The sequence below is a fragment of the Blennius ocellaris genome (assembly GCF_963422515.1).
Source record: "Blennius ocellaris genome assembly, chromosome: 19".
Taxonomy (NCBI): Eukaryota; Metazoa; Chordata; class Actinopteri; order Blenniiformes; family Blenniidae; genus Blennius; species Blennius ocellaris.
In genome coordinates this window covers 22,515,385-22,539,711 of record NC_137668.1, presented here as the reverse complement: position 1 = coordinate 22,539,711, position 24,327 = coordinate 22,515,385, and the positions used below count along the sequence as shown (strand labels likewise).

Below are 24,327 nucleotides of genomic sequence, written 5' to 3'. Positions count from 1 at the left end.
GGTACTCTCCATTCATTGTTAATGTTTATAGCATAATGTTCTCGACAAAAAATGGCGCCAACTTGTGGCCTGGCATGCCAACTACACCCGTTTCCTTGTTTCTGCCGTTTCCATGTAAACGGACATCGTTTTCAAAACGCAAAACTTTTCAAAAATGGAAATGCAATAACGATGAAACGTCTCGTAAACAGGGCCTCAGTCTCTACGGTCTCTTTCAATTTCTCACCGCATTTCAGACGCATGAAGTCTTGTTTATATCTCGTGCATCGTCCCCAAACGTTCATCTTGCCAAACAACTCCACCGTGCACATTTCGCCACTTCAATCTCGTTTCACTTGGGGAGGCTTTGTCCCGTCGTTAACATCTGCACACGCCCACAGAGGCGGCGAAGAGAATAAAAGCAGAAAAAAATAGGTTTCTTTTGGTTGCCGGTTGAAGAGTTTGTCTGGCTCGGTTGTTGTTCTAAGGGCTATATCTGAATGTGAGTAGTAGGTAGGACATCTGTCGATTGTGGTTTAGTTTTTTTTTTTCTGTCATGAATTATTAACGTCCTCCAGTTGCCGCCAGCAACAGTCGTCATCATTTCTCTTATGAATAAAAGTAACGTGTCAAAGCTCTGTCTTCCATGCATGTTGTGCCTACGCAGCCTTTCTGCCGTTTAAAATTTGCAGGTCTTTCTTTGGATGCGAACCCCGAGGAGGAAGATTTTAGAAATATGGTCTCGAAAAAGGACAGATGGAAAAAAAACTACATGTGCTATCAAGGATATCTCATGAAAGCAGAAAGAAATCCTGCAAATGTTTTCTATGTTAAGTGTAACATTAGAAAATGCTTCATCTCCATGGAAATGGGGTGGGAAATGCAACTTTTTGAAAACAGTCCGAATCCATCTCCAGGTAAATGGGGGCAAATGCAACTTTTAGAAAATGCACCATCTCTGCAATAGTTGAGGAAATCCCAACTTTTTGAAAGCACTGCTACTGCTCATCGCGTCTTCCTGGGACTTGGTAGTTTGTGTAAACTCGTGTGGTTTCATTATAAAAACAACCAATAGCGCCAACTTGTTTTCTGTGTTTCTGCCAGACGGTTTTCCAAAGGCTGCCGTGTAAACACAAAACATTTCTGAAATGCAAAAGTGATGAGTTTTTACTTGAAAGATCAAATCGATGGGGCCTAAATCTTGCTCCTCTTTCCATTCAGGTTGTTTTCCTGATTCTAAAAAGGTAAATGAAGCCATTAGCTTCCTGCCCGACTTAACTCAAGGCAAACAGACATTACTTACACGAGGCATCTTCTTCTGCGGTGCTTTAACTTGTCCGGTGAGCTGAGCCTCGGTCCGGGGGCAAAAACATTTAAAACATCACTTTAGTGTCAGACTGAAGGGAAACACAGACATAAGTTTTCTGGAAAAGTGCTGACGCCAAACAACATGAGGCCTCCTCTTCTGGGGCGCAGAGCCTCGATCTTTTCTCCATGTCAATAATGTTTATCAAAGCGGAGGATTCATTAGTTGTGGCTCCGCAGCTGGATAACGCTCATTTGTGAACACTTAAAGATTTTCCAGCGGCTCCCACGCTGCGCGGTGACGGTTCTCCTCCCGTCAGCGGCAGCAGATAATTCACGGCGGGGAGCTCCAGCGGCTGACCCGAGTCCTGAGTTTAATCAGATTTGGCTTCTGGACTACGGTCCCAGTGAATACTACAACTCTCACAACGGAATTATCTTTGATGGTCCTTGTTAAGAAGATCATTCACCTGTTCGCTCGGCTGCAGACACAAGCTTTTGAGCCATTATCCAATATTAGCAGTGCAACACAGTTCTGCAGCCGGTTGTAATTTCCCTTCGATGTTTGACCTAATGTGTTGTTTTGTCCTCGGGGAATCGCCGCGCTTTACTACAAATATCGGAAAAAAGCGTAGTTTGTCTGAATGTTTTAGAACAGCTGTCACAATAGCCGTTCTAAAGCACTTTATTAGGTTAAACAGGACAAGACGACACGCAAGGTTACAAGTCGGCCACATGGGTGAAACACAACAAAACCTTTGAGGAATGCTCCTTCATAACAGATTCTTGGCAGCATGTGTACTTGACCCCGGTCGAGACGGGGAATTACAGATCTGACTCGCATTTAAACAACAGAAACAACCTCGACTGCGTCTCCGTGCGGACCGGGTTTAAAACGAACTGAACGAAAACATCCAATTCCATCTGCGTGAGCCGCGGGAATTTAATTTCACTAATGTGGGGCTTGAACTCGTTCGCTTTCGTTCTCGTCTCGCTACCTCACACATAATACAACAGTCACTTTCCACACAGCAACAAGCAGAAGGGTTAACTTTCATAGGAGTTTTGGGTAATTGAGGTAAACGAGAGAATGTGTTTGTACGCACACTTTTTTTTTTTTGATCGACGGATGGCGGGTTCACACTCGGGGCACCGCCTGACGACAGATAAGGGTTTACAGAGGAAAGGCAAAGTCATCAAGTGTTTAAGGACTCTGCTAAAGCCTGGGCAGGTGGGAGGAAAGCAATGGAGTGAAGGGCAATGCGATAAGGTGTGGAGAGGAGTTTAAAACAGCTTCAGAGCTCCGGAGGAGGGTTTTGTTCCCGTGGCGTTCGAGGACTCACAATGAGTGCAAACAAAACACGGTAATCAGATGGCAGGAGAACACATGCCTGGAAGACAAGATGCAAAAATAAAATGATTTTTATGATTCTCACTTCTGTGTATGCCGACCGAAATGTTTTTATTCAGATTATAACCTAAACCAAAAGTCTTCTGATACTATGAATTAAGCATGAATCTGTGAATCTGACGACTCAGACCTTGTTTACACAACATTTCAAGGGAAAACACAGTTTTTGCATTTTCTTAAAAGAAAAGTCTTGTGTTTACATGGCAATGCTTTGAAAACAATGTCCGTTTACACAGTAGAAACAAGCCGGTTTTATAAAAAAGTAGCATTTTTAGTGGCTCCGATCACCATTGTCATGCAAATGGAACGTTTTAGTGTTTTCACTTTCAAAACGCTGGATAACAACAAAGTGCAATCACGGTTTTACATTTTCCATTATTGATCCGTCACCTTGCTCATTCACATCAATGACATCATTTACCCTGAGACACTGCGATGCCCCTTGAAATACAGTCACAACAGTGAGGCAGCAAAAAAACATTCTACTTTTAAGGGAATGGCTTGAGGAATGAATGCAATGACAAAATGTTAATTTTCCTGAGCACGTCCCCCCCCCCTTTTTTTTTTTAAATAATGGCTTTAAAAAAAAAAAGTGTATCCACTACAGAAACTCGTCAAAAGGAACAATATCCAATCCAAACACAGTGGATATGCCTCTTGTTTCCCCCCCCCCCCCCAATGTCAACATTAACAACCAAACAGTACCACTCAAACCAAGGCAACCAGCTGCTTCAATGAAATAAATGTGAAATAAATGTGAATGCAACTGTGCCATAGAAAGGAAGATGTCAGTATTGAAAATGTCCTTCAGCTATATCTTTCGACTATGGAGATGAATCCACTTATTTATTAGAATGAGTAGATCGTCCACAAGTCTCATATTCCAATATTTACCGTTTCAATACACTTGAGAAGGTGGAAAAGTCGATTTTAGTCACTCGTCCTCTGGTGGGAAACCCCAGCAAATCTCACAGAAGAGTGGTCATTCTCATCTTCACCTCAACAAGCCCCACTTCATTCTCAAGTTCCTTATTCCAGATGTCATATAAAAAAAAAATATATATATATATATATAAAAAAAGAAAACAAAGACAGATGGGACATTTCAGACCTCTGAAGCAGAAAAAATAAACCCCACGCAGAATAGACGAACACGAGACGATTTAAAACAATGCACGGTATCATCAGCAGGTGAGGCCACACACAGACTCCAGCCGGTGGATATTTCACGGTGCAGCAGCCTTTCAAACAAGAGAGCCAGACAGGAGTCACTGACTGGGGACAAAAGACGCACCGTCACATGACTCCGTCCTCCCTGAGCGAAGACGGACATTTATACTAATGCGAGTAAACAGGACAGCGCTCCTGGCACCACGCGGCAATAATATCACCCACCATCACATGTGAAGGCTCGCGTGCGCGTTGATGGATGACTTTCTCCGACGATAAATGGGGGGCCTATTATTTGGGCCTTTCATGGGAAGGCTCCCTGCTGATTCCAGGATGGGGGGGGGGGGGGGGGGGGGGGGGGTGGACTTCCAGCACATACACACACAGCGAGTAGCATAACAAGCTACAACTCCGAGGCCTTAGGCTGTGGCACATCTGTTGTACAAGAGACATAAGGCATTCATGCAGGGACCGTCTCAAGATTCTCCACAGAGTACCCCACACACACTACACACACACTCCACACACACAATTCCTTGAAGCACAAAGGAAGACATAGTTGTGAAGGGAGCTTATAACAATTTTTACTGAAAAATCCCTTCTGGACAAAGCTGCACACAAAGACACATCCTCTTAAATTGGCCCAGTGACCTTCGGATACCCTCTATAATGAATGCATGCGGTGCTTAGTATGCGTGACTTCAAGCGCGGGCAGAAAAGAGGACAGGATACAATGGAAACAGACATTTTGCATTTTAAAGGCTGAATAAAAATCCATCGTACGCACAGGATTAAGTCGCTAGGGTCTTACAAAGTCCAACTTTTTACAATAACATTCTCTTATTACGCTTTTTCTTTAATTGCGTGGTCTGTAACCCACACGGTTCGCCGCTTTCAGTTCAGCATACATGTGAGCTGCAGATTAATTACAAAGCAACGTATCACAAAGTATGAACTACAGATTCACTGAGGTTAATATCATACTTTGAAATATTTTCTTCATGTTCGACTGAAAAAAAAACAGATATTGGACTGATCAAAGCTGCATCAAACAAAAATGGAATGAAATTCAACCCTACACAATAGGCAAGTATTACGGTTTGCAGTCTTTTTTATGATTATCCTCATGCTAGAAAGTTGAGAATAAAATGTTTGACACAAACAATACATATCTGCAGTGTCACAATATCTTTAGATAGTGCCTCAACCTACATACCAAAGATCGACACCCATCTATCCAACTTTTACCCCGAAAAAATGGCATCAAAAATACTGTGAATGACAGATAATTTTCAATACAAATAAAAAATATACCGTAATCCAAATTAAATGCATTTCCCCCTTGTGTGACAGATAAAGTAATATCTTACAAAATCTAACGCCTTCATATTTATAAAAGCAATGTTCAGATTGTCTTTATTGTTATTACGCGTGATCTGACGTAATCCGACGACGTCTGGAGGCTTTAGGGCCGCGGTGTTGAGAGTGGATTCGGCTCCGTCTGCTACAATTTGCCTCGTCGAAAACCCACCAAACCAAGAATAGCTCCATCCTTCGCCCATTAGCCCCCAGACCGCGCTCACGGCTATGCTAATTGCTACAATATTTAAACCCACACACACCGCTCAAAAATCCCAACCAGCCCGCCGTAACATATATCGCATACCGTGTAATAAATTAGCCCGGCATAAAACCAGAGCCTCGCGCTGCAAAGTCCATTCGAGAGCCAATTTTCATCCACAACCTTGGAGTGACTTTGGATCCGTGGGGGTAATTATATAGGGTTCTGAGAGAAGTAGTCAAGTGTTGAAAACAGCCGCTCACGGTCTGGAGACTCTTGAGACAAAGGCTACAGAGGGATACTTGTCATGCAGAAGAGACACTCGCTTGGTTTAACAAGGAGTGGAGAGGCAGCCGGGTGAGAGGGAAATGGGCCTATATTCAAAAGAATACGCAATTGACGGGTAGATTCAAGTCTTCTGTTTAAGATTATGGTTTCTGGTGAACCGTCTGTGACTTTGTTTGGGTTAATATTCTGGCACGCCGTCGTGGACGCGAGCCGCGTAGCGAATGGCGCGGGCCGCCCTCGGGAGGCGGGACCCAGAGAGAGGGGGGGGGAAAAAAGGCACATGTGGGGAAGACGACTTCCACGGAGGCTTAGAGTCCAAGCTCGCTGGCAGCCGCATAATGAGGCGATTAGGAAAACGGCAACAGCAACTCATCCAGTTTAAAAGAGGAAATCAGGCCAGCGCTTGCCACATAGCGCAGGAAACCAACCCCCTTTGTTAGACCACTTTCTCCGAGGGATGCCCCGAAGCGTCTTTAAGGGGGATGCAGGAAGGGGGGGGGGGGATCCCTATTTGGGGAGCCTGTAACTGTCACCTCTATTTAGGGGTTGTCTCTTAGCGCCTGACCCCCAGATCGGGCCCCTGAGGCGATGCCGGGCGCCTCCACGGGCCCCCGCCGCTGCAGATAATGGGCGTATTTGGCAAAGTATCCAGACAGTGGAACCAAAGCAGCCCTGACAGCTGTCAGCCAGCGCCAACATCCTCCTGCATGACACACGCGTGGAGGATGGGAGTGGAGTACGTCTGTGTTGGTGGTGGTGGACCGTGTCTGTGCCCTTGCTTGTATTTCTGCGTAGGTGTGCTGGGGAGTGCTTTTTTTGGCGCTGCCTATCCAGAGCAGTTTGGCGAAACGTCCCCGGCGCCGCCAGACACGACTCCGGCGGGCAGACGCCCCGTCAGGAGCAATTTGGCCACACGGGCAGAAGCCTCTTCCTGAAGGGGAGCCGTCATGGACGGGGGGGGATCAGAAACACCTACGGGGGCTCGCCGTATCGCCTGCGAGCTGAATGACGGGCTTGGTGATGTGACCCGATTCCACCGGTTTTTGCTCGAGAGAAAGAAAAAAAAAAAAAAAACCCAAAACAAAACAGCACAAGATGGAGGAGAAGCCTGCTGCTTTGCAAGATGGAGCGATACCAACGCTACCCCGGGCTCTGGGGTTTTTGTATGTCAGACTGCATGTGCTATGCGGCTGAAGCTGGAGCGCCGTCAACGGTAATGCCGTCCATACGGGCGGCTCAGCAGGTCCCCAACAGCAGGTTCCGCCGATTCACAAGACGGACGTAAACAAGTGTCAGCGAAAGTTCAAGAACGCCACAAGACCCGTCGGCTCTCAACATGGTCGCCGCACTGCAATTCCTCCGAAAGCATTATATACATTACAACATGGTTTTACTTGCTAAACAGACTGGAGCTTCAGATAGCACCAAGTGATTAAAAAAAAAAAAAAAAAAAAATGTATCCTTTGATGATTCAACTTAAATCCTTGAAATTGAAGTTCGTACGAAGCAGAAAACAAGTTTGAAATGTACTTTGAAGATAAATCGCGCTCCTCCATCGAGCACCTCGCGATAAATTGTAGGACATATTCCTCTGTCACACACATTCTGCCTCTATGCTGCACAGATTTAACACGGACAGGTTTCCATTTTCTTCCAGTGCAGCGGGTTGTTCGCCCGCGCCAACAAGCAAGGTTGCGTTTCAAATTGCATGAAGTTGCAGTGGTTATTTTTCACCCACTAAAGTTCAGGCTGTCCTGAGGTCACAGTGACGTTTGACCATTAAAACCTGAATCAGAAATGTTCAAGAAAGTTAATCAAGGCATTCGGACATGATGCATTAAGAAATAATTATTTAATATAACTCATGAGAAGATCAAGATTTAAGGGCTGGAGATTCAATCAAGCCCATGACGAGTCTCTTGTACTACGAAACTAGTTTATTGGTCTTTATGAGGAATTTGAAGTTAATACCAGGTCTCAAGATACTGTCAGTGTTTCCTTGATATTCCAGAAGAACTCGTCTACAAGCATTTATAAACAGAAGCGCAGAACTACTTTAAAACTTTAATTAAAAAATGTGATTCGTAGCTAAAATGATATTTGTGCTTGAAAATTCCTTGTCATCATTGAGTGAATATTTCATGTCCAATATATTAAAACAATGGTAGTCCAGAGATTGTAAAATGTGAGGAGGATAGTATAGTATGTAGAGGTAGGAGGAGATTGCAATCTGTTTATTGGGTTGGAAATTTAAAAAAAAGCCAATTTATTTTAAATATTGGCAGCATCTATTCACAAATAGACCACATGTGCTATGTAATGTGGTTTTATGAAACAAATTGGACATCTTAATGACAAATTTTCATATTTACTGCACTGTGCTTCATCCATAAACTCACAAGGTGCCAAAATGATCATATTTGATTGTTTACACCCTTCGGGCCGCTGTTGTAACTCTGCTTACTGTACAAGCGGCTCGTTCAGTGGCAGACGGAAGCCATTTTCCGCGGTTGTGCAGCGAGCCGGCCAACAGATGACCATAAACTTTAAGAGGAAACCCCGAGCCGCTCGCCACGGTGAGGGACTGCAGCCGTACGACCGGGGAGGAGCGGAGAGAGAACAGCGGCGCTCGACAAATCTCTCCCCGAGTCAGCGCCGTTCAGAAAGTGGGAGCCGAATAAACAAGCAACAACAGACAATAAATCCAAAGCCCCGGAGGAAAATGAAATGAAAAACTGCTTGCTGCTGCCCACGGGCCTCTGAGCAGAGCTGACACATACACACACACACGCGACTCTGGTCCTCACAGGCTAATTCCAGCTGACTGCAGCAGAGTGTGTGTCTGTTTCCTTGTGTGACGTCTTGTTTGGTCTCAAGTGTTTGTTTTTTTTATTGTTCCGCCGCGAGCCGAGGTGAAAACGGTTCACACTGACCGGGTGCGTCTGCGTGTGAGGATCTACGTTCACGAGTTAATCCCCGACTCGGCAGTTTTACAGTTTTATCGTCTCTCCACGTGAATATCCGTTATATCCTCGCCACCGTTAAAGTCCATCGCACATTTCATGACAAAAACAAGGTTTCATTAAGAAAACAAATGGCGCCAGCTCGTGGCCAGGCACGTTCACTGCATCTTTTTTCTGCCGTTTCCCTGTAAACAGACATCGTTTTCAAAACGTTTCCATCTAAACTTGAAACTTCACTAAAACAAAAACACAGAAATGATGCATTTTAATTTGAAATGTCATGAATTTTACATGTCCCTGCGTGTGGGTAGCCCGCATGTACCGTCCTCCTCCAACATGCCGAGGACGTACAGTTAGATGAATCTAATAAGCTCTAAATTGACTTTTATCCCCATTTTCAGACTCATGACCTACACGGGATTGTGCTCCGACTTCGATCGGCTCCGGTTAAAGAGGCTCTGTTTACCGACAGAAAGCCAGAGAAGCTGTTACACCTGCTTATGTGTTTCAAATGCTTTCTTTCCTCGTCCTAATGCCAGTTGAACCAGTCGATCAATAGCCATCAGTTCTTTATTCCGTCAAGGGCAGAAACTTCAAATCGATTCGCTCAACAAAATAAGAAATTGGCATTTTTTTTTTTCCCAATTTCTTATTTTGTTTAAAAAAAAGGCACAAAACTGATATTTTGGAAGCATCTCTATGCACGTGTGATGCACGTGTTTAGAGAGGACAAATTAATGTTGCGCTCCGGCTAAAATGGAAACGTTAAAAGTGTTTGTCAGCTGCAGAGCAGACGAGTCACGACAGACGCACAGAAGATAGAGTAAATAAACGATTCTGCAGAGTAAAAGCTCTGCGGAGGTGACGGCGAGACGGAGCGAAAACCAGACCCAGGTCGCTGCCAAAAGAGGCTTTACACACACACACACACACACACACTCATACACACACACACACACACACACACAGAGTAATTAGTCTTTGATTTCCCCCGGCAGCGTCCTGCTACCAGGGGGCAGCTGCTGGGTCCCTGCTTTAGCCCCGGCTAATTTCACTCACGGCTTGATCTCGACCCTGCACAGGTGCCCGCTTGGCAACCGACCGCCGTTGCCATGGCGATGCCAACTTCGGGGACCTGGGAAATGCCAACCGTCCAAAGGGGGGGCCGGACCACGGTGGGGCCGAGCGGACGGAGGCGCTCATTATAAAGAGGACACATTAGCACAAATGGCAGGAAGCGGTCAGATTTGGACGTTCGACCCAACACCTTTATTTAGTTTTATTTTTTTTTTAGGGGAAGGGTGATCCATCTTTCTATTTTGAATTGACATGCATTAGTGTGAGGCAGTGCAGCAGCCCATCAGGACCGATTGCTCCTATAAGCAAGGCTTGAGCGCCCCTCTGTGGTTGCATCGTGCCACTGCAGCGTCGGGATCAACCCCTGCCTGTCAAACACAAAGCAGTGAACCGCTGATTCAAGGTTTTTAAATGAGCATTTCCCTGGCAATTATGCGAGGAAACCACACTCCACCTACGCACTCATTAAGCCCGTAGAATGGCCCTTCTTCATCATACTCGTGGTAAAACACTCCTCTTCCTCACACAGTCACTGCTTATCCATCAAACACACAAATACGCAACATGGCAAGTAAATTGAGGATCGATCGAAGCAGATACGGTTTGAAATGAAGGAGAAAGCAACACGTTAAGTGGTGGTTTAAATGATGCATCTTAAAAAAAAAAATGAAATGCATAAATAAATTCTCCCCCATGCCAAACTTTAAGTCAGAGCCGTGTAACGGGAAAATTAACCCAACTCTGCCTTCGGCTCCCCCAAACTGCTCGGCAAAACTCTTCCCCTGCTAATGAAATCAAATCCGCAAATTACATCCCCGCGACGTGTTTACGGCACTTTTTCCAATAACTTCGTGCCGCTAATGAGACGATAAGTTTGTCTTGCACAACGACACTTGACAGTTACCACGGCGATGTAATTGCAAATGGAATAGCCCAATTTCCCTGCAATGACCATTAAAGTTTAATCTAATTTAATCTAATTGGCCACATCACAGGCGTTTTCCCCTCGTCTTTATGAAGTCATTTCAGCAGCAGACCCATATTGAGAGTTTCTTACCCACGGCCATCTTCTAACCGGGAGTCATTCTAATTGCCACATTGCCATCTGGCGCATGGATGAAGTGCCTGTTTTGCAGCCATTTCCCAGGCATTCAATGACTATCACAAGTGCTTTATCACACTGAAACTATTTTTCAAAGTTTAACCTGAAGGCTCGACGCAGCGGTGACAAACACATTTTTAGATCAGGGCCCAATTTCTCCTGGAGAGGGCCGGACCGGGACAATTGGGCCACAATCAACTTTAAAATTTAACTTTTTAGAGTTTCTCTTTGCTGTATCGCAGCGAATACATGATGAAAAGGTCTAAATTCTTGCAAAACCAAACAACTACCGCAGAAAATGACCCCAATCTTAACATGGAGCTCATTTTAATGGAGCCTTTTGGTGCAGAATGCACCTCTTGCTGTTGCATTATGGGTGTTCTTACAAACTCAACCCGACAGCATGGCCGTAAAACGAATACGAGTTTGTCATTCTTAATGTACAATAAAAAAACAAAGACACTACAACTTCTTGCAGCAGTCACCTCCAGAATCAAGTCAATGTTTGGAGACTTTAGGAAGAAACTGGAGAAAAAAAATGTGCAAACTCCACATAGAAAGAATTTTTTTTTTTTTTTTTATCTCCCTGGTTGTTAATGTTAAGGACTCATCAGGTCCAGTCATGTTAAAATATACATTTTAAAAATGTTTACCAAACAAATGTCATAACAACTAAAATTGTTAGATATATAATAACATGCCAGCAGTTCTCGATGATGATTTTTTTTAAATTCCACAAATAATCCCTAAACTCCAGTTTTTGTTTATAACAACAAAAATTGAAACTCTATACATTTCTAAACTGTATTTTCTTTCTATCAACAGTCAAACATGTTCCACGGCTCAACACTTCTTTAATTCTTCTTCATTTGCACAAAATAAGAATATTCCACATAATCACAAGAAATGAAACTCGATGGAGGAAAGAAATCCTCCCATTCTTGAAAATGGAGATTCAAAAAGGATCAAGGAACATCGTGCAGAAAAAAGTTAAGTAGTAATTAAAAACCCAATTTATTTTGGAAAAATCTGGCAAAATGTCCTCTCATCTAAAAGGGTTGCAGAGATTTAGTCAATGTTTAAGTTTTAACGTTTAAAGCACTTAAAAAAAACATGAATATGTAAAGATTTCCTACCATAAAAGGTATAAGCCAGCTATAGACATAAACTGTAATTGGTCCCGATTGTATGTGCCTGCATGATGTACATTTCTTCATCTGTGTAGATTTGTATAACAATGCCTATACATGTAAATATGTAAAATATTTATGAGTTGATGAAGAATCATTTTGTCTATTCTGACAGAATATAATCTGTAATTTTTTGTCCCATTTTGAATAATTTCCTTCCATAGTCATGATAATATATATATATATATATATATATCATTTCATTGTTTCAACAAAATATATGGAATATGTTAAGTTCTTTTCAACAATTAGCATTAATATTAATGTTTAAATATGTGGAAGGAACAACAGTTATTTATAGAGAAGGGGTGGGATTTAATAAGTTGCCTCTCCTTTGCAGACATGTAACCTGTTTATCTTGTTCTGCTGTTATTTATTCAGTGTTTGTTTGGTGAAGTAGCCTGTAATTGATTGCTTGGTGTGAACCGATTATGATTTTGTTCATTGGTATAAAACACATTTTAGCAGCAAGCAATTAAAGTTATTACAACCGTCGCTTCAAAGTTCATTTGCTGCTTTATGCGCAACATTTGGTTGCACATAAACCTGCACATCCACATGAAATACATGCATTTGTTTAAAACCACTGCAGAGGTGTGTTTTCAAAGGTATGAAAGTCCTACCTGAACTCAGGGCGCCCTGAACGAGGCCTTTTGCGTCCTGGTGCGCGTTGTTTTGTTTGTTTGTTTGTTTGTTTGTTTGTTTGTTTCCTCGCGTGACGCCACCGCGACGAACGCATCCTCCTCAAAAGATTCACTGACGGCACGGGAAACTTTACTGAACTTAATAAAAGCTCTAATAGTTTCATATTCTGGGAGTATTTCGACGCCTTCTGCACTGGTTGGAGTAACTTTACGCGCGCGCGCGTCGCGTGGCCGAAAAATACACAGGTGGAAATAATCATCACTTGATGGAAGCAATTATCGTTTTGATGCAAATTATCCCCATCGTCAGTAATATTTTTTTTATCATATTCCACACTTACGAATTTTTTGTGATAGATATATAGATTTATTTTTTATTTTTTTTATTTCTCGATATTAAAGTTTATGAACAAGTGCACTATATTGGCGCTGCTGTCACCAGCAGAGGGCGCTGCTTGATAGTGTGTGTTTCCACCAGAGGGCAAGATAAAACAAGAGGATTTAGTTTGAGGTCATTCCCCTTTAAAAAAAAATTAAAGAAATGAAAGAAAGAAAAGAAATGTTAAAACCAAAGCCAGAGCGAAACCAAATGTTCAACCACACATGTGAAACACAAGTTAGATGACGGATTAAAAAAAAATCCTAAAAACAGCTCTGGAGCAGAGACGGGCAGGCTGCAGCATGCACATGAATCACTACTGCAAAATCTGACAGTTGTGCCTGTGCCAGACACACACACACACACACACATTACTTCTTATCGGACTATGACTGTAATTTGAACGCATCACGCACTTTGTAATATCGGGCTGTTTTAAGTGGAAGTCCAGTTATTGTACTACATGCAAACATAGCTGCTATGAAAAATGTCTTCCTGAGGAGGAGGGAGGAGGAGTTTTGTTTTTTTTCCGTCCACACAAACACTCACATCTGCACAACCCACAATACACAATCCACCCCCATCTCCTTAATCCTCACCTTAAACTTCAGTACAAAGTGTCTCAAACCCTAACATTTAAATGTGAGCTTGTTTTGAACGTGGTGTTGCAATAATTACATTACGTAGTGAAGCGGTGGTTTTCAGCGCCGCCTTTTATACAAGTCCAGTGGGAAATATATTCAGTTTAAATACTTTTTAAGCAGAACTATGAGTGATTTTTTTGGTCTTTTGACATGTTTTACCATGAGCGAAAGCCACATAAAGAGTTGAACTTTAAAGTGGTGTAATATCTCTAGATAGCACTGGGGCTGGATAAAGGGTTAAAGATTGAATGGTTCAGAGCCTACATGGGGACTAAAACACAGAAATCAACAAAGGGCCTTTAATTGAGTGCAACCATCAGCCTCTAAATGTGTAAAATCCAGAGCGGTGTTCACATTTAAAAAATGTTTTTAAAAAATGACACATAAGAGGTTAACTGGCTTCATGTGGATCAGACAATAAACGGGGAACGAGCTGAGGGAAAAGAACTGGACAGACTGGATTTACTTCTACAACTGTATACACACAAAGCAGCTGAACTCCCACACGCGGAGAAAAAACCTCTACAAACACACACATACACACACACACATAAACACACACACATACACACACACGGAGGAGGGCAAAGTCGTTTGTTCAAACCGACTTCCAGCCGAGCTCTGCACTCTTGACATGCAACAATCGTCAACACAGTTATTCTCCAGTCACCGTCAACACAAGTCTCACTGTTTACTTTTTTTGAGGCCGGGTGCTATTGTTGGGAGGTTTATCGGCGTATTACCGGCGGGTGGGGGGAGAGGCCATAGCTGGAGATTAATGTCTATATGATCAATCTTCTGCAAAGAAATGCGACAAAATAAACAAAGAAAAAAATAAAACGACACAGAGAAAATGAAATGTGGTTCCTGCTACACTGGTTTGATCAGTGAAGGTGTAATGAGGCAAGACAACCACCAGGGGGAGCACGCATTTACAGTGTGAGAACATGAAATCCAGAGAAAGCGACATCGTCTCTATTTTAAGTTGTAAATTTGTATTGTGCAAGAAGGATTGCACCCAGATTATTTGTCCAATTACAAATAATTATAATTACGATTTCAATAACATTATTTAGAGTCACATTTTGAAAGAATCAAATCCATCAAAGCTGCATACACCTCATTAATTCAGATATAAACCGACAGAAGAATAAACTGTTGTGAAATTCGAATCAATTGACAAAAAAATTAACATACATAATTAAAAGATGGTTTCCCTTTATACATTTAATTTATTTATTTATTATGTCTCATGTATTCTTTGCAGCTTATCATTTTCTATAATAATCTTTTGTTGAGTATTCCATTCTTCCATTTGTGAAGTGAGGGGGTTACATCTGATCAGTGTAACCATGGTGCCTACGTCACACTCATTAGCAGGCGTACACACACACACACACACTCTCATACACTCTCTCACACACACACACAAGAGTTATGATTTTGAATTTTAGCCTCTTGTGCCTCTTTGCAACTTCTATGGATGTAAATGTAATTTTTAATTTCACTTCTCTGACCTCAGTTAACTGTTGACGTAAAACTTGCACGTATGTTGTTTTCTCTCTGCTCTTTATTGTCACTATACATTTTTTTGACTCCCACATCCATCATACACACCAGCTGGATGCTTTCCCGTTGGAAAGTTTTCAAAAAGTTGCGTTATCAGTCCCCTAAAGAGCATCGACGGAAGTTTTTTTTGTTGTTTTCACTCTGGCGGGGGGGTCTCTAAAAAAAAAAAAGAAAACAACAAAAAAACAATCTGTTTCATCCCCCTTCACGACTGATTGAAGACAGTTGGTGACTCAGGTGTCGTCTCCATTGTTCCCCTGGGACCGGGGCAGTGGGATTATGGGTAATGACTTACAGTTGGCCGAGTGGGCGGAGAGGGTCCAGTGCCTCTGACACACACGTTACTCACAAACACACACACACAGAGTGGGGCCTTGACTGCGTTCTGTGGAGCGCTGCCAACAGGTTGGAGCGATTACGCGGCGTGCAGGGGGGGGGTGTGGGTGTGTGGGGGGGGTTTACCGCTCTTAAGATTGTTCGGGCAGGTATAATCATTGCCACATGAAGAAGCGGGAAGGAACACTCACCCTGTCTTTGTCATCCACCACGTCACACAGCAGGTCGTCCAGGTCCAGAATGCCGCCCTCGTGTTCCAGCCTGTGGACCTGCACCCAATAGCCGGGGTCCTGGAGGTGGAGAAAGAGAAAGAAAGAAAGAAAGAAAGAAAAAAAAAAGATCTGAGTATTAGCTTTGTAATGGGATCAGCTCTACGTGCACCATATAGACTTAGGATTAGCATTACGTAAGTAGAGCCATACAACATATTAGCAGCGCCAAGCCCTGACGATTAGGAGCTTGTGTCTCCTCAGGAGTCAGCTGATCTCACCGCCGTGTTGCTCAGGTTGCGATCCTGCCAGCTGGCGCGCCGCGGCCTCCCGACACGGCGATGGATTGACATCACGACGGCGGTTATGAAATGTTTTAATCTGCCGCTGGACGGCCCGAGCGTATGGCGCGACCTGAATCTACAGAGACAAGGCAGCCCCCCCGGTGGGTGCGGGTGTGTTTGACGTGGCGGAAAGCAGGTTCGAAAGAGAAGTTCCTTTTAATACCAATGTTTTATATTTGCCTTTTCAACCCAATGTTCCAAAACAATTCAAATTCAAATATGAGGCCAGTAGGTCAAACAAAATTGGCCATCTAATCCGGCCAAACCACCAAGAAAATTGTAGGAATTTTAAAAGAAACGCAGCACTTTTTTTGAACAAATTTAATAAAAGTGGTTAAAAGACCGAGTTGAGATATCAGCCACCTCGTTGCTAACAAACTAACATGCATGAAAACATGAAAACATGCATCATGCAACAACTATTTGTACACGCCAATGTATTTTGCAACAGAAGGTTTCATTAAAATTGACTTTATGTTGTGGCTCTCGCCATTTTCATTATTTATACTTTGCGTCACAACAAAGACAAACTCTAAAAGTTTAAAATTAAGTGTTATTATTACACTATTTTACTCCAGATGAAACTGGACTGTATGTGGTGGCTCCGGTACTTATGCGCAATATAAGCAGCGTTTTTAGAAAAGTTTTATTTTCCTCATTTCTCAGAAATCAGAGTTGTCGTATTTTTGAAAAGTTCCACCTTGGGAGCAGTTCTGGGGGAAAAAGAGGGCAGGGTTGTCGTGTAAGTTTTGTGTTGTTGGTTTTTTTTTTAAAGCTTTGAAGTCATTTTATAAGCACGAAAAAGACTTTTGACGGTGAGAGTAAAACCAAAAATCCCCATTTGCCATGCAGGCCGGCTTTTGCCCAGTTTTTCGCCTGCAGGCATCGACGCGTGGCGGCCCGGTCAGGAACCTTTCCCTGCCTCTCCATTTGCTCTACTTCCTCTGGGCCGCGCTGTGGTTAGATGCCTCCATGCGCGGCTCCGTTGTGCTGAACTTGCCTGTGGTTCACCAGGCAGAATGGGCCAAATCATGTGTGGTATTTTTCTTCTTCCTTCTCGAGGGTTATTAAACATGGGGAAGAAAAAAAAAAGATGGCGGGTTCATCCGGGTTCATCGAGACAAATCTGCCACAATGCGGCTGATGAATGAGCTCTCTGTGTTATTGTGTATACAGTGCGAAGAGATTTTTCTCGGGAGATAATCTACAGGAAACAGTATGGCGTTGTTTCGTATGGGTTGGAAAGATTTCCAGAAAAAAAAAAAAAAACACAACAACCTCTGGAAACACAGTCGAGAGGAGAGACGAGCCACAAATGCATTACCTCTGGAAGTCATTAGAAACCACAGGCTGACCCTCTGCACTGCGCAGAAGACACGCTTCACGTGTCCTCGCTCAGGTTCTCGTTCCTCAAGACGGATTACGAGGAGCGGCTCAAACCTTAATCTCGGCATCGAACCCGAGCTGGAGGAGACGGGGGGCCGAGACTTTACCAAAAAACCCCGCAGAGCAGTTGTTCTTTTGCCTCCAGCGAGCCAAAAACAATATCCTCAAAGTGTCTTTTCAAGGACTTCGCAAGGCTTCGGTGTGAATATCGGGTGTCGACTGACATGGACGCCTCAAGGATTTTCCTTTCCTGTTGTGAGCGTTTGTAAGGACTCGTTGGAAGACGATCATGTCAGCCACTCACGCTGGCAAAATTGCTCAAATCCTCCTCTTAACCTGTTTTTTGGTATCACCTTTCCTCTTCTATCTACGCAAGACTGGCAATGACATCCTCTAATTCCATTCTCCTTCATGTCTCTTCAATTTGAACTCCGGATTGAATTACTTATGGAGAAAAAAATGCCTAAAAAAATTAAATCGCGTCAAACTGGAATTTAAGAGAACATGTAAGCATGTTGGCTCATTTTCACAGTCAGATTAACGCACAGATTTGAAGTTGAGCTAATCCAGCAACACAAAACACAAAACACGAGCTCAAAGCTCTGACGTAGGAGTTTAACCAGAAATGGTCCAATACTGCTGAAAGAGTACACATCGCCATATATCCACGTCTTAACAATAAATATACTATAATCCTCTGGACGTACAGACAGATGACCATGTTGTCCATTACGGAGCTTATTTTTTATACAACATAAAATGCCAGATAAATTCAAAGTTTGCTTGCAGGTTCTGGAAAACAGTTTACTGGCGTTACGTCAAATCATTCAAAATTCTACGTGAATAACATGATCGCTCTACGCCAGGCAGTGGAAAGTGTCGTTCAGGCTGCGTTCGCGCAACGTTTCAGAAAGATTTCGCATTTACAAGGCAAAGCTTTGAAAACAATGTCCGTTTCCATGGAAACGTCACACACGCTGAAAACAACCCCAACCACACACACACTTGCGCAAGAGAACAATACGCTATAAACGATAACAACGGGAGTACAGGGACGTTGCGCAGTGGCGACACTTTATAAAAGTTGCGCTTTACCACCCGTTTCCATGGCAACGGTTTTCAAAAAGTCACTACGGACTCCCAAAACGCACCAAAAGTTTGCCGTTTTCACTTGAAAACGTAAACGGCTCCTAATAACGATCTTTTTTTTTCCCAGTAGTACCGGAAAGTTCATTACATTATTACAGGATTTGACATTTTTGCAATTTTCTAATTCCCGATTTCTTTTATGTGAAATTGTGTTTCGAAGAGCCAATAACTCCAGTAAAACTGACAAGTCACGAGGACAGGGTAGTACATACATGGAGTGAAACATGAGAGGCAGGTCCACACTGCAGTAAGTAGGCAGAGGGATTACGGCGGAACTGTAGAAACCAGTGTAACCTGTGCTGAGTAAACATCAGCTGCACTGTTCATACAGTTCATGTCGAGTGTGAAAAGTTCGCCGTGAAATCTGAACAATCTGCGTTGTATTTTGGGACGAACCGAGACCTCGATCTGACAGCATGAGGGATTCCGACGTCACCCTGAGACGACAGATAACACTCCAAACTATGACAATTGGCATGTACAAAAACACTCCGCGGGTAATTTAGCGTCAAGCATTCCTCGCAATGAGATCAGGCTCATATTACCGTCAGGTCAATGAAATGTTTCTTCACCATGACTCGTGTCAGGAGGAGAAAAGCGTGCAAATGAGCGTTGGCTGGAGAAACTGTGGAAATTGTCTCTGTACCACAGGAGTGTCAAACACAAGGCCGGCAGGAGGCTCTAATCTCGCCAAACCACCAAGCAAATTGTAGAAAATGTAAAAGAAAACAATATATATGTATTTACTCATTTCAAGTAGCATATGCAAGGAAACACTGAGACCAGAGCTGGGGTATCAGTGACACTGCCAGTCTGTAAAAACAACCATAATGCAACACTTTTGGCAGGTTTCGTTTGGACAATTGACTTAATTATGCACGAGAAGGTATCAGTAAAACAGCAGCCACACTTCCACTCATACAATACCAGATTGAAATTGAACAGACATGACAGAAAAATTTGTTAAAATAAGCATAGTAGATTAAAACTCCGGTTAAGATTTGAATTTTAATTACTACTAAAATTCAAGATTGACCCTACTGTTACAATTAATATTCACCCCACTAGTCCAGTTTGATAGAGGTGATACACGTGATGTAATATGCATGTGTGTTGAGATTGTAGTAATTTGCAGTCAGAAACATTTTGCAAAAGTTGTACTCAACACCACGATTAAACAATCACTTTAAAGGGCCCATTTAAAGGTTATTATGACAGTTTTCTACCAGTCCAGCCCATTTAAAGTGGTATGTATGTGGCCCTTGAATTAAAATTCAAATTAAAACGTAAGCCTTGTCATCACTCGGGCTGTTGATGAACGGGACGATGCTACACGCCCACGCTGAGCAGACCTGCAGGTTTAAACGTATTTTTTTATTGTTCGGTGGGACAGATAAGAGCAGATACGCAAGGTGGGGCATTCATTCAAGCTCCTGCCCCACTGACCTGTTTCACACCTTCAATCATTCATTCATACACGGAGCAAGAGGCACGCCGCCGCCGCCGCCTGATCAGGTGTCCGCTCGGGTGATTCTGCGCGGAAGGTGAGGCGAGAACAGAGAGGCTGCTGTTCTTCGCCACACACACACACACACTGATAACTGTATTCTTAGCACCTCGCCTGCTTCAGAGGCTGCTGCCTGCAGGAAATGCGACGGGGGAAAGCGAGGGCGGTGAGAAACTAGCATGTGCGCGTGTGCGCGTGTGTTCTATGGTCGCTATATTCGTCCTGCCAGGCGCTGCTATTCCCAGCGGAGAGATAGACACACTTCTCATGCGGCCAGCTTGCAGCGAGACCTCGTGGCGCAACGGTAGCGCGTCTGACTCCAGATCAGAAGGTTGCGTGTTCAAATCACGTCGGGGTCAAACCTTTTCTTGAAGTCTGAGCGGGCATGCGGATCACTTCGAGATCCAAAGAGAAAAATCACTGTCCTGATGACAGAGAGAGAGAGAGCGAGAGAGCATTCACAGGAATGTGTCTGGTTGAAGCGTTTGGAAAAGCCAGACGAAGCAGGAACAGTTTACGAGGTGCATGAAAGGTGACCTCGGCTGTTATCTCCTAAAGATGGCATCAACAAACTGTAAACTGAGAAAGTAGCTGAGATGTGATAAGACGGCAGTAAAGTATTCACTGTTCCTCATTGAACAACTATTTGCTCATACCAAGAAAAAAACAACGCAAGGATATGCAGTCTCCAACCCTGGCAAGTGCATTCATTCCCACCATACCACCATTTTTGGTTTTGACTTTTGCCCCCACAGCTGAAGAATCTCTGCTATATGGATTTCTCAGAGAGTTGAATGTAAACAGAATCAGAAGCGATCACGTCTCGACTGTATCGTCAAATTGTAAAAACAGACAGAATGGAAAGGAGGAGTGCTGAATAGAAAGGCAAAGAGACGGTCTTGTTGGATAAGATGTACCTTCTGTATTACTCGGCGGTGTCAGGGGGATTAGTGGCGGATGTCCTAACCAAATGATTTCCATCAATGACACTGAATTTTTCAACCATGACAGAACTGAGTAGGATTGATTTGAATCCCGACGGCAGATCTTTTCAAAAACTCCAACATTATTGGCAGAAACTTCGTGTTCGGTCATGATCAAGGATCAAGGAAACTATGGCTGCATTCACACTGCAAGGCTTGACGCTCAAATCAGATTTGTCTTTTACTGCACGGTGACACGTATTGTATCAAGCGACACATTCTTGGAATTAAACTTCAGGTTACTTTTAAACCAAGCTCCAACCGCAGAGCTGCGGATGTTGACTTAACAGAATGTTTCATGCTTGGAAATTCACCAAACATCTCCTACGTGCTATGAATGGAATACTGAGAAGTCATGTGATTTTCCTCCTGCCGGATCGCCTCCGTGCGTCTCGTTTATTTATAAGTTACATGGTTGCAGATTTGCTGCCGTTAGGGCGTGTTCACATTCCCCCGTTTGATCCGGACCGGAGTTCTCTTTGGGGAAAAAAACGTTTCGTTTGGGCGACGTGAACCCGCCCACGAACTCTGGACAGAATCTAACTAGCGAACTCTGGTGTTCTTGAAATATGAGGTCTCGGTTTGCTTGTAAGCGATCTTTCCAGCAGGCAGGGTGAGAGGATGGGGTTGCGCAATGCATTCTGGGTAGTAAACAAAACAGAGCGAATCGTGCAAATCAGAAGAAGCAAAACATCTCACGGACAGTAGTGAGAAAGACTTTCATTGATATCTGGTCTTAAGACTATATATCGCGATTGTTTGTGGCTACCAATTAGCCATGAGCTAACTAGCCTAGCCACCACGGGCTAAAGATCAACCTCCAACCTCAGGACTGGAAACAGGCAAACATAAATGTGTCACCACAACAACGGTGTCCTGGAATCGTGCCCAAACGTACAAACAAGTGATACGGAATCGCCTCTGGGCTTTCACCTGTCTGTCCCAGGAGCTTAAACACTGCCATTAGGCCGTGACCTCTGACCTCCAGGAGCGCGGCCCTCCCGGTGATTCTCCGAGGTGACCTCAGGGATGAAGTTGTCAAACTCCCAGTCTGGAGAGTTTAGCACAATGACAGCCGATTTACGGAGTGCATGTTCTCCCCTGTGGGTCATAAACATTAGTGTCATGAAAACAGACACACACACAGAGAAAGACACACTCCCACCTGGATAATCTGACCTCCTGCTCGCCTTTGTTGTCAGGAGAAAGCAAAACTCAAGTAAACAGTAGTGAGGAGGATATTTCTTCACGTTTCAATCAAACATTTCCAAGGATATCTTTTCTATATTCAACATTAAACATTGTGTCTGGACGGGGCTGAGCTGAAGGTGCGGCAGAAGAAGAAGAAGGAGGTTGAAAACAAAGGCCTGGACAAATCACTCATCATGGCCGCGTATCGTAGGATTACTGCTTTATTTGCTTAAATCCAGAGGCAACAGAAAAGAAGTTTCTAAAAGTAAATTTCCTTTCACGCGTGCGGCGACATTACACAGCACCTCTGATAGTCTGTGGCAGTCGGTGGTTTATGTTCCAGTCGAGTTTCGTTCACCAGGTTTATTTTAATAGACTAAAATAGACCAAACGTCGCCTCAGGGCATAGCGACGGTCTTGCGGAGAGAAACCTGGGCCCCGACGATAGACCGAGTCTGGCTGCCGAGGGAAGCCGTGCGCTGGTATTCCTCCGAGACAAAGTCACCTCCAGGGTCTTTGCATTATTGATGCCCTGCCTGTCCAAAGAGGCCGCAAGCCTGCAGAGCGCCACCGAGAGAAACATGACACCCCACATGCATGCCGCTCGCTCTGCAAGGCCAAGGCCGCCTGCCGGTTATTATCCACAGCGGCGCGTCTCTATAGATCTGCATCAGGAAGTCAAAGAACTATTTTTGCTCTTCAGGCGATTTTCACACATGAAACTCCATTCAGCAAACAGGAGGCCTGACTGTATGTTTAAGTTACACCAAGAGGTGGAGGATGCATATGACTCCATACAACTAGGTGAGAAATACCTGATTGGCTGTTTTTCTGAATTGATTGATAACAAATGGACCCACCTTAAGCAAAACCCTGTTGCTTTTCACACGACTGATGAATTAAATTAAACACCAAATGTGTTTTTTCTTGTACGTACAGTGTTGTTCTTATGTAGGCTTTCTCTTTTTGTTTGCGAATCAGACATTTAATCTGTGCATGTGGAAATCATAAAACGCCCTCGACAACCTCGACGGCCAAAATGCATTGATAAAGTGAGCATCAAAAACATTGTGTAAAATATTTGAGCTCAATCACAGAATAAATACGAAAAATGATATGTTGAGCCTTTTTATTGAGCGTTCTTCCTTGCTATTGACCATATCAATACATCTCTCTCTCTCTCTCTCTCTCTCTCTCTGTATTAATTTTAATGACCAGTTTGCGAGGCGGGACTGAACCATTCTCTGGTTTTAAAAAGTAAACAAACCAAAGCTTCCCCACTCTTTCACACGTTGCTCCTCTTCAATGAACCTTGGCGATGAATCATTCAGCCCCGTCGCCTCGATGCGGGTTCACAGATCTACGTTCAAGAACAGTCCCCAGAAATCTCAAAAAAAAAGGACAAGATCTGTCAATGATATATTCTTTTTGAACTACTTTTCAGAGCGAGATGAGAAACGTGTTTGTGAGACAGCTGCAAGAAATAAGTTATCTGAACTCAGAAACTAAGTTTTTGGAAGCGTTGTCTGCGACTCTAATGGCTTTAAATAATAGATGCGTTTGAGGCGAAAGTAAAATCCGAAGATTGCTTTTCGGGTAAATAATTTGGCATTTCCCTCGCCGGATTAAACCCGCCGTCTGAGTTTGTTGCCACGGAGGTGAGCGGGGGGGATGAAGCTGGTAATACGGCCTGTCAAACACTGAGCGGGATCCCGCGGCCATGCTTACATAAAGACCTCCATATATCTGCCACACCTTGAAACACTCAGCTGTCTGCTCTGTCAACTGATCCGGAGGGCATAGAGGGATAAAAAAAAAAAAAGAAGCCTGGAGCAGAGAAAATGCCTCGCTGTCACTGCGAGACAGAGCCACTCTTCAAGTGGGAATCCACCTGATTTACTGAGCTTCCCTGATTTGGAGGAGCTGTGTGTTTGGATCAA

General features: G+C 43.6%; 1 protein-coding gene across 1 annotated transcript in view; it reads right to left on the bottom strand.

Moving 5' to 3' along the window:
• The window catches only part of LOC308144074 (partitioning defective 3 homolog), a gene marked incomplete at its 5' end in the record, with an annotated part of 381,275 nt that overhangs the window by 329,898 nt on the left and 27,050 nt on the right, over positions 1-24,327 (bottom strand). The window contains one exon of the mRNA XM_080515105.1: positions 15,810-15,908. Coding sequence (XP_080371231.1) covers positions 15,810-15,908 — 99 coding nt within the window. The remainder of the gene's footprint in view (positions 1-15,809; positions 15,909-24,327) is intronic.